Source organism: Pan troglodytes, chromosome 9, assembly GCF_028858775.2.
Source record: "Pan troglodytes isolate AG18354 chromosome 9, NHGRI_mPanTro3-v2.0_pri, whole genome shotgun sequence".
NCBI lineage: Eukaryota > Metazoa > Chordata > Mammalia > Primates > Hominidae > Pan > Pan troglodytes.
The window spans coordinates 115,243,416-115,261,017 of NC_072407.2; the positions used below are offsets into that span (position 1 = coordinate 115,243,416).

At 48.6% G+C, this 17,602-nt stretch overlaps 1 protein-coding gene across 14 annotated transcripts in view; it reads left to right on the forward strand.

Moving 5' to 3' along the window:
• NCAM1 (neural cell adhesion molecule 1) overlaps window positions 1-10,262 on the forward strand; it is a 315,535-nt gene extending 305,273 nt beyond the window's left edge. For 5 of the 14 annotated variants that reach the window (XM_054662690.2, XM_009424179.5, XM_009424180.5 and 2 more), the window contains 4 exons: window positions 2,016-2,223; window positions 3,578-3,694; window positions 4,751-5,566; window positions 7,083-7,368. In XM_054662690.2, coding sequence (XP_054518665.2) covers window positions 2,016-2,223; window positions 3,578-3,694; window positions 4,751-5,566; window positions 7,083-7,203 — 1,262 coding nt within the window. In that variant the 3' untranslated portion in view covers window positions 7,204-7,368. Of the gene's footprint in view, window positions 1-2,015; window positions 2,224-3,577; window positions 3,695-4,750; window positions 5,567-7,082 lie in introns of all 14 variants that reach the window. The other 9 variants (XM_009424193.5, XM_054662692.2, XM_009424191.5 and 6 more) reach the window with 3 other exon arrangements.
• The last annotated feature ends 7,340 nt before the right edge of the window (window positions 10,263-17,602 follow it).

Below are 17,602 nucleotides of genomic sequence, written 5' to 3' on the forward strand. Positions count from 1 at the left end.
TGCTTTTTGGGTGGAATGTGTGAGGACTCTGGGGAAGTGGATGGTTTTGTTCTTATGAGACTAACCAGAAATACTTCTGCATTCATGGCTGCTAAGAAAATGACCCATTCTAGCTGACGGCTAAGGCCAGTGGCCAGCTTCCTGCTGCCAAAGCCCAGAGACAGGTGTCCAGAGCTGGGTTCTCCAAGCAGAGTTCTTCGCCATCTCAAGCCTTCCTGGGGGAATGCGCTAGGATCTTCAGTGCGAGGTCAGCAGGGACCAGCCAGAGAGCCTGAGGAGGAAGGGCTGGGAGGCAAGCCAAGGTCCCAAAGGGACTAAAAACATGTGCGAGCTGCACCCAGGGGTCTCAGGAGTCGTTTGTGAGGGATCCTCTCTGGCATGCTAGGCTGATGGCCCATTCCCCAAACTGAAGTTTGAAATATGGACCAGTGGAGAGGGACAGCCACCAGAGAAGTACTAGAGTGCCTGGACAGAGACCCCTGGGGCACACAGAGCCATCAATACCACCACCCTGCCGCAAATACAGGCTGCATGAAAAACAAAGAATGTGTGGCCCAGCTCTGGTGCTGGTTACTCAGTTACATGTTCCCTCCACTATCTATCTGGCATGTTACATGGCTCGCAAGCTGCTGAGCCTGGCCTGGTGCTTGGCAAAGCCTAGCGAGCTGGGTTGGGAGTGGGGTGGCTGGTGGGGTGAGCCCCAGGTAGTGCTGCCTACAGTTCCCATCTTCAGTCTGCAGTCCTGGGTGGCTTCAGTTGGCCCTGAGAGCACAGGAAGCTTTAGACATAGTCTACTGGTGGGGCAGGGCTGCCAGTTATGGAAGCAGGTTGTTCTGGAGGAAAGCTGAATTAGAAGTGCCCATATTTCAGTCGAGGGTGATTGTTCCCACATCGACTTAATGGCAGAGCTCCACATGGGTCCTTGCTTCCTGCATCATGACCACTGTCTCCCAGACACTGATGGGAACCACCAAGAGGTCGATTGGTCCATCCCAGGCAACTAGTGTCAATCGTAACCATGGGTTGATCTCCCAGGGGCCCCAGAGAGCTGAGTCCAGGTCTCTCTGTGAAACCATCAATAGCCAAAGACCCTGGAGGGATTGCAGATGGGCACCAGGGAAGTAAGACACAGGCTGAGTCTTTCACAGTGAGTCCAGCCAGAACCAGGGTGCCAGGTGCTAGAATGTGAGAGTGCATGCCTGTCTGCATGGGCATTTATCCTGCGTGTGAGTGTGCCTGTGTGTGTGTGCACCTCTGAGTGAGTCTGCACTCACTTCAGGTTTTCCTGAAGTCTGGTCCAAGCAGGCCTGAGCTCCTAGATGGTGAGTATTCCCAGACCTTTCACCTTGCCCACGGCCTGGGGAGGCCTCCATGTCTCTGGAGTCACCCGGGCTTCACTCGTCTTCCTGGGGTGCAGTGAGGAGGGTAAACCATGAACCCAGTGTGCTCTAATGCAGGGCTCCTTTGGGGTCATTCCTAAAGAGGGAAAGAGGAAGTGGAGAAGTATAATGGGGATGCTATTGTGATGGACAACCCAACAAGCCCCAAGAAAGCCCCAGGAACCCTCCACCACCCCATTTTGGGCCCCTATCCCTGAGCACTTGAGGAGCCACAGCCCCGCCTGAAATCAGTGATCACTGCCTGCCTGTGCTGCAAAGCCTTTTGCCCTGGTCCAGGGGAAACACAGCAGCGCCCTCCAACTGCCTCATTATCCGGTGTTCTCAGACAGGCGGGGCTCAGTCTGCTCCCAGGACTCACGGGAGGCCAGCTGACCAGGCTCACCCCTGTCCCCCAATCTGTGAGATGATGTTGTCATCCCTCCCTCTGGAAGGTATAGAAAGACCCTGTTTTCTCAATTCTGGGGCATAGAAGGTCCCCAGGAAGGTGTCACTCTGGGCATGAATGCCATGACTCTGTCCTCTGGGCCCTCCCCACCCGCAGGGGCTTTTGCTGGCAGGGTCTGGAGGTCTCGCATCTCAGTCTGTTAACCACCAGCCATCTCTCTCCCACTCAAGCCAACGGCAGCCCCACCTCAGGCCTGAGCACCGGGGCCATCGTGGGCATCCTCATCGTCATCTTCGTCCTGCTCCTGGTGATTGTGGACATCACCTGCTACTTCCTGAACAAGTGTGGCCTGTTCATGTGCATTGCGGTCAACCTGTGTGGAAAAGCCGGGCCCGGGGCCAAGGGCAAGGACATGGAAGAGGGCAAGGCCGCCTTCTCGTGAGTGCAGACCTGTCCACCTTGCTGAGGTTTGGGCTCTGCTCCAGCCCAGGGACCCAGCAGCTGCACCACCCTGCGCCATCAGCTGGTGCCTTTCCTTTCATTGCACGTTCTCCATTTGGAACCCTGAGGGGGGAAAAACATTAGAGAAAAGTTTCTCAAAGCATGGTCTTTGGGGGTTACCTGTTTGAAATGTAGACTCTTGAGCCCAATCCCAGATCTCTTGTATTAGAATCTCCCCAGAGTGTGAAAATCCCTGTGTCGGTCAAAATGAGGGAAATTGTCAGAACTAAACCTGGGGAGGAGCTGCCATGGGGTAGGGCAGCATTAGAGGGACACACTTACCTTGCTTTCGTACGTTGTTTATTCATTCATTCATCCATCACTCAACAAATATTTATCAAGCAGCTGCTGCAGGCAAGGCACTGTTCTCAGGCACATAGGTACAACAGGGAACAAACAGATAGAAATTCTTGTCCTTATGGAGCTGATGATCCAGATACTGTCCCTCCAACAGCATCTTGGAGAAACAGATCCTAAGCCAGTTAGCAAGAGCCTTCGAAGACCGTCACTGGGTGGAGCAGAGCTGGAGCAAGCCAGAAAGGGACTGAGCAAGGAAATAAGTTGTTTAGCACCACCACATGCCAGGCACTGTATATGCATATACATGTATGTGCATGTACTTAGAAATGTATGTATAGGGGTGACTCACGCCTGTAATCCCAGCACTTTGGGAGGCCGAGATGGATGGATCATTTGAGGTCAGGAGTTGGAGACCAGCCTGGCTAACATGGCGAAGCCCCGCCTCTACTAAAAATACAAAAATTAGCCAGGCGTGGTGGCATGCTCCTGTAATCCCAGCTATTCGGGAGGCTGAGGCTGGAGAATCGCTTGAACCCAGGAGGCGGAGGTTACAATGAACCAAGATCACGCCACTGCACTCCAGCCTGGGCGACATAGAGAGACTCTGTCTCAAAAAAAAAAAAAAAAGAAAAGGAAAGGAAAAGAAATGTATGTATACCTGTGTACAGAGATAGATGTATGTATTTGAGCAATGATCTGTGTCAGGCACTGTGTTTAGCACTTCCCATGCATCCTTTCATTGAATTCTCATTAACTAGGCAAAGTAACAGTGTTTTTGCCTCATTTTACAGATGAAGGAACTGAGGCAGGGTGATTAAATCTGAAGCTCAAGGTCACACAGCTAGCAAGGGTTGGGCTGAGACTTATACATTTGAATCTGTTGGCTCTGGATGCCCACCGTGCCAGCCTTGGGTTGAGTCATAGCTGCTCTTCCGTGGGAGCCCCTCCCTGCAGCTGCCCTAGGGTCTAACCAGCAGTACTGTCTCCACAGGAAAGATGAGTCCAAGGAGCCCATTGTGGAGGTTCGAACGGAGGAGGAGCGGACCCCAAACCATGATGGAGGGAAACACACAGAGCCCAACGAGACCACGCCACTGACGGAGCCCGAGTACGTGGTCTGGGAGGGGCTGGCACCTGCTCCGTAGAGACCCCCACACCCACCTCCCCACCCTACCCCCACCTACCGTGCCCCTACCCACAGCTCCCGGCCAAACAGTTCAGGCCAGGATTCCAAACCCTTGGCCACAAGACCTGCTTGGCTAAGAAATGCCTGACCTCAGGCATTTCTGGTTCTATTTCGGTGGCTGTGGGTACCCTTAAAAGGCTCCTGTATAAGTAGGGATCCCTGGATCCCTAGCCCCTGTTCTCAAGTTATACACATATTCTGGAAATGGCTTAAGATGGCAAAATCTCACTGAGAGGCTTAGCAGAGTCTGCTTAGGATTTCTTGAAATTCTAGGGTTTTGTGTTTTCCCCCTGAAAGGATAAGGGAAGCTGGGGACCTGGTAAAGTTCCCTGCCCCTCCTCTGTTCAGAAACCTCGGGGACCCACAGAGCCCCAGACCAGTTGTGATTGTAATGCCTGCCTAGCTGTCAAGGATCTTATGGGCTTAAAGGGAATGGAGTTTCAGGGAACCACAAAATCTGTGACTGGAAGAACCCACAGCTCCTAGGAGCCATTCTGAGTACTTGTGATCTGCCTTATTCGTGACTTTTCCCATCGGTGCCCTGGGGAGCCCTGCAGGGCAGCTGGGCCCAGTTCCTCTGGGACCTGGGAAGCCTAGAGCAGGTGGATGCTGAACAGAAGCCTGCCCCTCCTTGAGTCGAGATCCAGGGCAGGGATCAGGAAGCCCTAGGCAAGTCTGCAAGGACTTCAGGGAAAGGGAGCTCTATGCAGACAGCTGGAGAGACATCAGCAGGGAAGGGCTAGCAGGTCCCTTTTGAGACCGCCACGTTCTCTGTCGTCTCCTGTGTCCTCTTCTGCCCACCTGGGCGTGTGCTTCCTCTCAGCATCCTTCTCTCTCTGTGGGCCTGTGTCCGTGCCTGTGCCTAACTGCATGCCCCCACCCCCATGGTCCCTGTCCTGGGCTTCAGCCCTCCTCCTCGCTTCTCTGTCACGTCTCAGCTTCATTGTCTATTCTCTTCTACCTCCTGTCCTCCCACAGGCTGCCTGCCGACACTACGGCCACTGTCGAGGACATGCTGCCTTCTGTCACCACCGTCACCACTAACTCTGACACTATCACCGAAACCTTTGCCACTGCTCAGAACAGCCCCACCAGTGAGACCACCACCCTGACCTCCAGTATTGCCCCGCCGGCCACGGCCACGCCTGACTCAAACTCTGTACCGGCTGGCCAGGCCACCCCTTCCAAGGGGCCCAGCGCCTCTGCCCCCTCCCCGGCCCCAGCTTCAGCCCCCAAGGTCGCCCCCCTCGTTGACCTGAGCGACACCCCGACCTCAACCCCTGCCGCTAGCAATTTGTCTTCTAGTGTCCTGGCTAACCAAGGGGCTGTCCTCAGCCCAAGTGCCCTCGCTAGTGTCGGGGAGGCCTCTAAGGCTCCTCCGGCCAGCAAGCCCACCCCTGCACCAGTCCCCACCCCGACTGGGGCAGCCAGTCCTCTAGCAGCAGCGGCTGCCCCTGCCACAGAAGCCCCTCAGGCCAAGCAGGAGGCTCCCAGCACCAAAGGCCCGGACCCGGAGCCCACCCAGCCCGTAGCTGCGAAGAGCCCGGCCGAGGCAGCCACAGCCCTTGCTAGCCCGAAGAGCGAGGCTGCCTCCGTCAGCACCACAAACCCTTCCCAGGGCGAGGACTTTAAAATGGACGAAGGGAACTTCAAGACCCCAGATATTGACCTTGCAAAGGATGTTTTTGCAGCCCTGGGCTCTCCTGCTCCCGCCGCTGGGGCCAGTGGACAAGCCCCTGAGCTTGCTCCTTCCACTGCAGACAGCTCTGTTTCGCCTGCGCCAGCAAAGACCGAGTACGGCCTCTCTTTGTCTGCTGTCATCGGGTTGTGTCCTGTGGCGGTGTGCATTTGTGCTGTGCTGTGTCCTCCTTGTTAGATGTGTCTTCAGCCTCATCCAGGGCTTCTCTGAGGCGACCGTCAACCAAGGGGCTGGGATAAGGCAGAGAGAGCAGGACAGGCAGCTGGGCCCCAGGAGCAGCCGCCTGCTGGCTAATTAGGCCATGTTAATTATGTTTTATCCTTATCATCCTAGCAGCGGCTTCTGTTTTCCCTGGGGGAGCCCTTGCAGTCAGGCCACTGATGAGAATAGCTTGGGAAGCAGGCTAAGAAGGCCAAGGTGCCCTTATCGGCCACCCTGGGGCCCCCAGTCAGTGTGTTATTCAGTGCCAGGCTGAGTCCCTACCAGAAAGGCACTGATGTGCAGGAAGAAAAGAGGTAGGCCCCAGGCCCGTGGCAGGGGAGGGTGCAGTTCAGAGGTCCCCTCACACTGTGGCTCAGATGCTCACCCTCCCCTCCCAACCCCGGCCCCCAGCCCACTCTTGCTTCTCCTGCTCTTAGAGTGGCTGGGAAGACTCGGGGCTCCCCAGCATCAAATGGCTGCTGGGTCTCAAAGTTCAGGAGAAAGTCCTTAACCTTTCAGGTTTGTAAGTGTCTTGCCAAAATTCAGTGGCACCAGCTGAGGCTGGGGTCTGTGCCTGTCCCCATGCATCCTCAGACCCGACTCCCTTTCCTGGAACTGATGGAGGCAGAGTCAGACCTAGATTTTTATAGAGGCTCCTATGGCTGCTCCCCAGATAAGCTGCCATGCTGCCACCATGGGCTGCAAGGGGCTGTCGCCAGGAGCCCTGAATCTCAGCATCGGGAGGGAAAAGGACTCTGATAGCCCTGCCCACTCAGCTGCCCTCAACTCTCGCATAGCCACCAGGCCCACTCTAGTACCCCACCAGGCTGCCATGAAAAGCTGCCTCCATCAGTGTTTTCTCACCCTACCCAGGCAGGCCCTAGAGGCATCATCCTGCAACAGCACAGGGTGGGGTGGGGAAGGGACAGGCAAGAGTGGGTTGCAAAGGGGCCCCTGAAATCAGTGCTGGGAGCCCAGCCCAGCCCAGCAGGCTGCATTTACATCCAGCTGAGCTGTTGCCACTGCAGCTGGTCAGGGTGAGGAGGAGCTGCCTCTGCTGCCCGCTTCCACCACCCCAGGTAAAACACAGCCTCTGGCATCAACTTAGGGCTGGAAGAGGAACGGACTCGTTCTTCTGACTCAGTGCTTCTCAACTATGGCTGCACATGAGAGTCACTTGGGTGCTTTTAAAAGTCACTGTGTCCGGACCAATTAAATCAGGATTTGCGGGAACACGGCTCGGGCTTGGGTGATTTTTAGTGCTCCTAGGTGATTTGACGGGCAGAGGTTGGAGCCGGGTGCTGTCACTGGAGAACCCCCCTCCTCCCTGCTGTCCCCAAGGCCTGGATGCAGGGGCAAGATGTCTGCAGACCGTGTTCTCAGTGGTTCTGTTTTCCTGATTCTCTGCAGGAAGGGCCCCGTAGAAGCAAAGCCAGAGTGCCAGGAGACAGAAACGAAGCCAGCGCCAGCCGAAGTCAAGACGGTCCCCAATGACGCCACACAGACAAAGGAGAACGAGAGCAAAGCATGATGGGTGAAGAGAACCGAGCAAAGATCAAAATAAAAAGTGACACAGCAGCTTCACCAGAGCATTTCCAACACCACAGACACACACACGCACACGCACGCGCACGCACACACACACACACACACACACACGCACACACATCTCATTTCTCTAGTGTCTTTTGCCTTTAAAAAAAACTAAACAGATAAAACATGGGAATCTCCTTTTTGTAGGTTTATAGAAAGGGTCCCTTTGTTGCACACTCACTTGTAAGAAAATGAGACAAAAAGGTTAAACCCACAGCCAAACTAGGACACTCCGTTCCCTGAAACCATTTAAAAATCAGACAAAAGGACCCCAAATTAAGAATCTAGGAAGCTCAGAAACGAAATCTAGGTTCAGGAAGACCACACTTGGTGTTACCCGATTAGCACAGACCAGTTTCAGAGAAATACTTTCAGGCACTAAGACTAATCGAATGAACAAAGTCCACAGTTTATTTTTATACTTTCAGTCAAGTTTGAACTCTGTAAAACCTCATAAATAAGTTATAATTTCTGTTCACTTTGTATTTGTTCAGTATGCAAAGTGTGTCACCCTTTCTAGCTGAATTCAATTCCCACGTAGACTCTTATTTTATAGGACGAATGCCAAATTGCAGCTTCTGGGGGTAGATCTCAATCTGCAGTATTCAGACTTCTTTTTCTTTCTTTTACATTCTTTTTTTTTCTTTCTTTCTGCCAACTTTGTTTTCCAGTGTTTACAAGGTGACAAATGTTTGACTTTGGTTGTGTTTAAATGTCCGTGTAAAATAGCTGCCTTTTATTTTTTAAGGTAACAAATACCACCCAGAGGTAGGTAGGATCATCCCACGCTTGCTTTAGCACAGGACAACTTTACAAAACATGATTGTTTACAGCTGCTCTTCCCCTCTTTTCTGATCTGCAGTTTTTGCCTGGGTCCCACTCAGGTGAAAATCCATCTCATTCTGGAATGGTTTTGCTTTTGAATTTTTGGTTACTTTTGTGTTTCTTTGGGGGTTAGACCACTTTCTGATTAGCCGCCACCTGCCTGCATCTGTGAAAAGGGATCTGCTCCCAGGCGTTCTCACCCTTCTTTTGAAGGACTCCTTAGGCTTTGTTGAATGAAGCAGAGAAGATTGTATAGTTGGGGCTGGTCTTGGTGAACACACATTACCCCACACATCCCCTTTGTGTAGAAAGCCAAATAAAATATATACATACCATTTCCTTTTGAGCCCAGAATCTAGATTTGAGCGGAAGAGCATGTGTGCTTCAGGGAATTAGTGTCTTTTTTTGGAAATCTGTTGAAGTAAAGTAACATCGGCCTTCTGTTCACTTAGGCAGCATTTATAGAAACAAAAGAAGAAAGAAACAACCTACTGTCTGGAGTCATAACACAACTTTCCTGGATTGGAAACCAAGTGGGGGAAAAAATACAGAAACTTTAAGGGGGATGGGAGGGGGGGAGAAGGGAAAAGCCAGCCCTTTGTATAGAAATTTTGCTTTTTTTTCCCTCATTCTACTTTAGAACTGCAAGCTTGTGCACTGTGGATGCGTGAATATTTTAGTGTGAAACGTGTTTTTGTCATAGTATTGAAATAAAACTTCAACATAGTTTGGTTGTGGAAGGTATAGCAGATAGTTCAGAAAAAATATTCAGGAAACAAAAATCACTCTTAAAAGGAATCGAAGCCTTTAAACAAAGAAAATGAAATACAGATGATGATGATGATGATGAAGATGATGCTAAGTAAACAGAAATCAGTACTCCGCATGCGCTCCTCTCCTAAGGTACAAAGCAGCAAGGGGTTAGGGTGGCAAGGCTGCCTCTGGGTCCATTCTGTGGGCCACTCTCCCCGACGTTCTGACACTTCTGCAGTCTGATCAGTGGCGATGGTAGATTATAATTTCAAACTGTGAAGAATAATGGTCTTGTCATTTGCTCAATGTGGGGTTATGTTGCATTTTCTCAGCTCCTGGGGACGGAAATGGAGGATCCCAGAACACACAGCCCTGGCCCCTTTGATTCTAGGGCCTGCACAGATCTCTGGTTCAAATGCACAGGCCCTCAGAATAGAGGAACATGAAGAGAGATCTTAGAGCACACAGTAGAATGTGAGAGCCTGGGTGTCTGAGACCGGGAGGGCCCAGCAGTGAGGGGCAGGCTCTTCTGGTCACCAGGCTGTTCAGTGGACTCAGTTCTTCATCTTGTAATGTCGATGGCTTTGCCACACCAGGCCAAGCCCATGCCATACCTTGTCAAGACTGTCAAAGTGGTTGTGGTTAGGTCAAACTGGTTTTGGTTCTGATGGTTAGGAAGAAACAGGTCAGCCCTCAGATCACCTGGCCCGGGACAGCTGACCCCCTAGAACCCTGGCTCTGCCATTAGCTAGGACCTAAGACTCTGCCCACATTTTGCTCTGTTCTCTCCCATTACACATAGGTTTGTCTCAGCATGCAAGAGTTTTCCTTTAAAAAAAAAAAAAAAAAAAAAAAAAAAGCAATGCTTTCTCTAAAATCGAAGAGGGAGTCATTTTATTCCAAGATGTTTTATCTTTTATGTTAAGAGATCAAAGCTTATAATTTTCTTTTTTAATTTTTGAAGGAGGGATCAACTCCAGTTTCCAATGTCTATGTGTCTATGTGTGTATGTGCCATACATATGTATTCACATGAAGACCGGCATGGCCAAGTTCTGCTGGAGGAGCACTCAAGTGTGACGAGCAGGGCCACTGGACCCTGCAGGGCTGTGGTGTATATAGTGCAGCTTTGGAGGTGGAACTCTATTTTCACACTTTTCTATGGAGCCTTCCGAGTCCCAGGTTTTCACTTGAGGCTGTCTGTCTGGATGGCGGTTTTCAGACCTCCATTAACATCCCTACCCAGCATTCTGTACTTCGGGGGCCTTCTCTCTTGTTATAAAACTTTTTACCAAGTGAAACATCGATACCACCTTTGTTTCCATTCTCACTGGTGTAAATACTGAGTACTAACTGAGAATTTTGACTTTGCATTCTGTCGGAATACTTGTGTTCAATAAAAATTGAAAGAAAAAAGCTATTATGATCATACTGGGGTTTATTTCAATGCGGTGAGAGTCTGTTATGTGCATCAAATGTGGACATGCGTGTGGTAGTTCCTTTAGGACCTTGTGTGCGAGGAAGGTTAGCGAAGTCTCAGTGTCTTCAGTTCATGTGTTGCCTGAATGATGCTTTCTGTATTTTTTCTCACAGGCTGATAGATAAGAGTCCTAATTTAGAAGGGGCAGACGTCAGATTCAGAAAGGTTTCCTTCGAACTCTGGTTCTGCTGCTCCCCAGTGGACCTTGAAAGAGTTGCTTAATCTCCCCAAGATTCAGTTTCCTTTTCTGACATACAGGAGATACCAAGAAAAGAGAGTTAGGGTGCTGGTTGATGAATGAAACAATGTACATGAAGGCCTAGTGTCTTCTTTCTTGGCACACAGTGGGAACTCAATCAGTGGGAGTTGGCGCTGTTGGCATCCTGGGTGTGCGATACCATCAGACCTAATCGTAGTAACAGTCAACACCTGAGCTTCAAGATTTCAGCAATAAGGTAATGACATGGAGCTTATTCTAAAATAAGTAATGCCTCCTTCTTACTGCTTTGGCCTATCTCTGAGCATTTAGAGCCGTCATTCAGCCCCTGGAGTTTATTATGTCTCTAAGCTAGACAGAGTGAATAAAACTTTGCCTCAGCTAAGCATTCTCTTGTATATGCTGCTCTCTGGCTGTGTCTGAAAGAAGCAGCTGCTAGAGTTGGAGATGTCCATTAGGCTGTGGAATTGGGAGTTCCTGGAGGAGACCTGCTGTAGAATCAAGGCTAAGGTAAAGCAAGGGAGAATCCCAGGGCACAAAATGTGAGGAGGTGCCCACTCTCGGGGCTGACCCTGCACTTACATGAATCTGAGAGTGATACGCCCTTCAATTTTGCATCCTTCAATTTTACCTCGCTTGCCTGTAATAATAACACAGAGCCACATGCATCTATGTGATTTTCTTTGCCCCAGATTTCAGCTGCATATGACAGGCTAAGACTAAAACACATTGTTTACAAGATTTGGAGAAAACATAAAATGATGACACTCTCCATTGGTCCATGAGGGCTTGCTTCCAGAGCCTTCCCCCTTCGGGCTAGTTTCCTCTCAGATTCATTCAGTATTCATAGAGCATCTCCAAGGTGCTTGGGATACTGGGATACGGCAGTGAGCAAGGCAACTCTTTCTCATGTAGGTTACATTCAAGCCTGGGAGTGGGGCAGACAATAGACATGTAAACATCCAGTGTGCTGTGGCGGTTCTCCCTTCCTTCCTTCTAGACACATAGTGGGATTCCCCTCACTTAAAGGTAGCGTGGCCAGATGACTTGCTTCAGTAAATGGAATATGAACAGAAGTAGCATGTGTCACCTCCAGGCAGAGCCTTTGTCATGCCCCTTTCCCCCACACCCCCTGCAGCAATCAGCAATGCTTCAGGTGGTGGAAGTGCCATCACCTGGGCTCAGAGTAAGGGATGTGAACAGGTGCTCCATGATGGACATGGAGTGTGTGAGAGGGATGAGCCAGTAGTTGTTAGTAAATGTTTAATGGCCAACTCTCCAAGGGAAAAGGGCAACATGTGTGTGTGCACACATGTATGTGTTTCACTTATAAAGGATGCCATTGACAAATAATAAAATATACAGTATTCTACATTGAAATTGCATCTATCCAACTGATACCCACAGAATGCTTTGGTTCATTTTTTGCTGAAGTCTTGTATCCATAATCAGTTTATGGTTCCCATTTACAAAGGACTGTAATTCCAACCTGCATGTTGGCTGATACGTTCATTTATGTTAACAAATAAGATAAAACAATAAGACATACATTAGAACTTCACTCATCCATCTATGGTGTGAGTGACTTCTTTGTTGAATTGGGGATAAGTTTTTGAATACTAGAGAAATACTGCCTCAATTTTTTGTGCCATTCGTTCACAGTGTAACAGCTGCAGACATGGCACACTTGTAAGTTTAATCTGCATCATAAAATATTTCCCCATTACTTTCATAAATCTAGACAAGCACTAAAAAAAATAAATCAAACCTTGATTTGTAGCATTTACTGACTTCAGCAGTGTGTAAATACTCTCAGTAAGGCTGATTTCAATATGGCATCACCAGACGAGGAGTTAGGTAGAGATGCATAATAGCATGTCATTATATAATACTGTATTTCCACCAGGCAGATACAAGAGAAATAACATCAAGTGCATAGGTAATAGTAGTATGTAGTAATAATAAAATTTTTAACATATTAATAACAGTAGTAAAATAAGTAGTAATATAATTAAGAAGGGATGAATTTTGAGTATTTATTGCCTTTGGTTTTAATGTAATTTAGTTAATTATAACTTTATGTAATTTAACTTTTTATAAATTATATATGTTTGCATAACACCTGGCTCACAAATTTCCTGAAAAGTTAGTTAGCAATTGGCTCTCTGGAGCCAGTACAAGCTGGTTCTAGCATATCACTGGAAAACCCTTTATATTACAAACCATTTAAATTTTGGATTTGTAACCTTACCATTATGTAGCCTATCATGGCTAACTCAGGGAATGGTAAGTGCAGAGCAGAACAATGCATCTAGGTAAAGGGGTTATGGAGTATTATTTTATATAGGGCAGTCAGAGTAGTACTCTCTGAAAAGGTGACATTTGAGCAGTGACCTGAAAGAAGTAAGGAACTGAACTGTGCAAATATCTGAAGGAAGATATTTCAGGCAGAGAGAACAACATGTGCAAAGGTCCTGAGGTAGGGACTTGGCTAGCGTCTTTGAAGAAGAGCAAGAGGCCAGTGTGGCTGGAACAGAAAGCAAATGATGGGGTGGGGCAGAGAGTAAAGAGATAGGAAATGACTCAGAAGTATCTATGAGCTAGATTGCACAGGATCTGTAGACTGCTGTAGAATTTTGCCTTTTCTTCAAGTGGGATGGAAAACCAAGGGATGTTTTTGCCAGAAGCCTGACATGACTTGAGTATTAAAATGAGCACTCTGGCTGCTGGGTGGATAACAGATCACAGGAGGGCAAGAGCAGATGTAAGGATACCAGTGAGGAGGCAATGATCCAGAGGGGACAGGATGATGTGCTTGCAGCAAGCTGCGGCTGGTGGAAGGCTGAGCAGTGGCCAGCTCTGGACATGTACTAAAGGTAAAGCCAGCAAGATTGGATAATAGATTGGATGTGCGGTTTGAGGGAGGAATCACTGATGACTTTCAGATTTTGAATCTACACATTTGAAAGGATGGAGTTGCCATTTACTTTTGAAAAGGAGTGCAGGAGAAGCAGATTATTTGGACGATGGAACATTTGTCTCAGGATACTTGAAGTCTGGGATACCTGTGAACACCTGAGCAGAGATTTTGCGTAGGCTAAAGTTTGAGAGGTCCAGACTGGAGATTCACGTAGGAGCTGTCCACATAGTGCTTGTACTTCACCGCGACTCTGTCGAGTGTCCCCCATTGCTTTCCAGACCCTCATACCCCCTTCATCTGATTTAACCCTGGTGCTACTGGGGCAGACAGAGTAGGGTGCCTCTGAGTGTTGGGGTGGAGAGTCACGCTAACATTACCAGTGAAAGCAAGACACCTACGCATCACTCCAGGTGAAGGTCTCATATAAGCTGAGCTTGGATGGTAGAAGCTAGATGAAGGGAGGCTGCATTAGATTGTACCTGATAGCCTCCAATCCACTGCCCTCACTCTGGATAGAATGACCTGTGCAGAATGGGCATCTCATCCCATCTCTGGCTGCCCCCATTAAGATCTTCAATGGCTTCTAAAGACCCTCAGGAGAGAATGCAAGCTTTTTATCAAGACTAACACAACCCATCTTGGTCAGGTCTTGCTTACTCCTCCAGCCCCAGTTCTAGCACTCCTAAAACTTCTACATATGCTCCAGCCCTGCTGAACTACTTGTGGGTCCTAAAATGATCCACATTCTCTCCCACCTCCCTGAGCTTACGCGAATTATGTTTCATTTTGCTTCCATGCCTGGAATTGTTAAACACGTTTGGCTATATTTTAAAGATGAACACCGTTTATGGTAGCTTTAATGGCGTTCTCTAAGCAGAGCTCAGTTGCCCGGGTCCAGGCTAGATCATGGTAAAGGAAGCACAGGCATTTCCTCTGACCAGAGACCCAGGGAGGGGTGGGGCCTCTCATGTTCCTGACACATTTTCGTGGAGCTATATGTGCTGTCATCTCAGAGGGTAAGTCAGGGGTTGCTGGCTGAGCACTGGAACTCTTGGGAACGGGGTCACATGGTCTTGAGAGGAGCAGGATGATGGTCGTGGGATGTGGGACCAGTAGTGGTGGCAGCAGAGATTCTTAGGGAGACAAGGCTAGAGCTTGGCATGCTATTCAGGAAAATATTCTCCCAGGCAGGGCAACACATGTCCAGTACTTTGCATGATGCTCTTGATTCACTGAATATTCCTGGAAGCTTGTAGAAGCTCCGTGGAGTGTGGCAGCATGCACCTCTGTGCTAGGCAATCACCATGGAGTAGCTTGTATGCATAACTAAGCATTAGGGTTTATTTATTTTTGCCATCTCCCTGCCAATATGACTTGTTCTCAAATAATGCTAAGGAAAGAACGGTAAGGTGAGAACATGGCTGCTTTCCCTATTAGATGTGGTCATGTAATAAAAGATTCTGAAGGATGGAAAACTGGTAGAGGTACATCCAGGCAGAGAAAGCTCAGTTCCATTCCTCTCCTCCCTCCTAAATTATTCTGCCAGGTTCTGGGATTCCCATAAGACGATCAACAAACTTCTCTATGCTTTCACCTTCCCTGTCAATGTGTTTGCATCACCTTTCCTTACCTGGTTCTCCTCTTCTCCAGACACTGATTCCTGGACACTGCTACTTATTCTGCACCCTGAGTGCCCTAGGATCTGGGCACAGGGGCTGTGTCTTACTTGCCCCTTATTGTCACCTCCAGGCTATCATTCCCTCACTTTGTTGTCAGGCTGATGTTCCACCAAGGATCATGCCATTGAGTCCCCTAGGCTGCCAATGCCAAGTGCAGAATCCTGAATATGCACTTACTCGTGAAGACTTTAATCTTTAGCCCATGATCCTCCTCTCTCCTGAAGGTCCACCATCATCCTCAGTGACTTCAGTACATTATATGGGCAATTCCTCCAACACAAAGGCCCCTCAGTTTGACCTCCTCATCTCCAATGACCTTCCTCTTCACTCCACTTAAGCCACTTTTGCTCTTGGTCAAACTCTGGGCTGATCATGCCATTCACCTAAGTCAGAGTCCAGATTCCCCACTCTCCAACACTCCCTTGGATCCATCTAGCTCACTCACCCAACTAGTCTCATACATCAGTTCTTTGTCACTGCTCAGGCCCCTAGTTATTGACTCCTAGATTTTCCTCTATTTGCCACATCCTCCCTTCACCTCCGTTCATATCCAGCTTCAATTCCCTGGTCTAGCATGGCAGCCACACAGTCAATGATATCAGAAACTTCCTTGCCTTGATGCTCTCACATTGCCTCTGTCTTGTAGAACTCTAGCCCTGGAAAATCTCCTGGCTGCCACCTCTTTAGTTACACCTGGTCAGCTGGATGCTATTTGAGAAAAACCACATGACCAGGCTCATTATTAGCAATATTGAAGGTCACTCTCAACAAGGTCCTTAGCACTGCCTGGCAGTCCTACTGACATTTGTCAGCAACTCATTCAGTTCTCCTCTACAAAAATGTCTTCACTTTTCCAAACCAATTCATTCCTCCACCACCTCTTTCATCTCAGCTACCAGTCTTGCTTCCTTCCTATAAAAGAAAAGAGAAGCCAACAGAAAGGAACGACCTCCATTCCCAACACCAAATCTACACACCTACCTGCGTTCAGGTCGCCCCTTCCTCCTCTGCCCCTGTTATAACAGAAGCAGTATCTCTCCCTTTCTACAGCAATCCCTTTCCCTGGGCCCTGGCCTTTGTGTTCTACTTCAATGGGGTCTTTCTCATCCATTCAATATCCCTTCCAATGTTTATTGAGCACCTGCCAAGACCAGGAGCTGTTCTAGGTGCTGAGGAAACAAAGATCACCCTCATAGAGCCTACGTTCTAAATAACTATATACAATAAGCCAATGATGACAAGTGCTGCAAAGAGACAGGCACATATGAGGCAAAGAGGTAACTCATGAGGAGGAGCTGCCATTTTACATGGGACAATTAGGGAAGACTTCTCTGAGGAGGTGGCATTTAAGCCAAGACCTAAGATCATGAGGGAGCTTGTGTTCCAAGTACTTAGAGACCTTCTCTGCTGGCTACTTCCCTTCAAACATGTGTGGTAGGTAAGACTCTCAATAAATATGAAGTGCATGCTTTTTCTACTATTGAACTTAACTTCTCCTTCAATCTGTCATTCTATGCAGTGGTAGAAATTTAATCTCCATCAAATTAGGGTCTATCTCATCCTCAACCCTCTTAATGTTGCAGATGAGATGGCTTAATGACCTTTCCAAGCCCATCTCACACTATTCTCCCTTCACACTCTACATGCCATAAATAGTGAAATGATGGTATTTCCTGGACTATGCCATGTGCTTTCTCATCTCTGTGTTTCCACAGGTGCAAACACTTCTTGTTTTCTCTGGAAGTCTCTCTAGCACCCGCCAATGCCTGCAACGAATCCTTGACTTACTCCATCGTTAGGTCTTAGTTCAGATATCTGAGTTCAAAGTCTCAGGTAAGCCTTTCCTGACACCTGATCCAGCTTGCATTCTGCTGTTTTATGTTCTGTTGAGGGCCAATTATACAGCTGGCCCATGCTGGTTTGGTCATATCAGGTTATTAAAATATTGCAATGCTTCTTTGCTGTTAAAAGTAGCTGCTGTCACCCCAGCCCCTCACAAAGGAATTTGTAGGTGGCTCTACCTGGCCCAGAGAGGATCTCCAGAGCTTTGCTCCAACACTATGGCTGGTGTTCACAGAATAGAGTCTGTAAATATTTTTAACATATCCTAAGACCTCATGCTTTGTTTAGTCTCTGATTTGTTTCTCTTTCTCACTGATCTCTGAACTCCTCCAGGGCAAGTTCTGTGTCTGTCTTCATTACTACTTTATCCCGGCACCACATACAGCACCTGCTACAAAGCCAGAACTTGATATTTGTCAGTCTCATGAATGACAGAGTGAATGAGTGCATGAGTGAAATGATTACACGTGCATACCAGCCATGGTTACCTGCCCATGTTCATCTGTGTGTGCATAAACAGGGCCTACAGCTGGCCAAGAAGATGCCTTTGACAGCCACACAGCAGTGCCCACTGTCCAGTACCCTGGAGGAAGTCCACACCTCCACCCACAAGGCTCACATG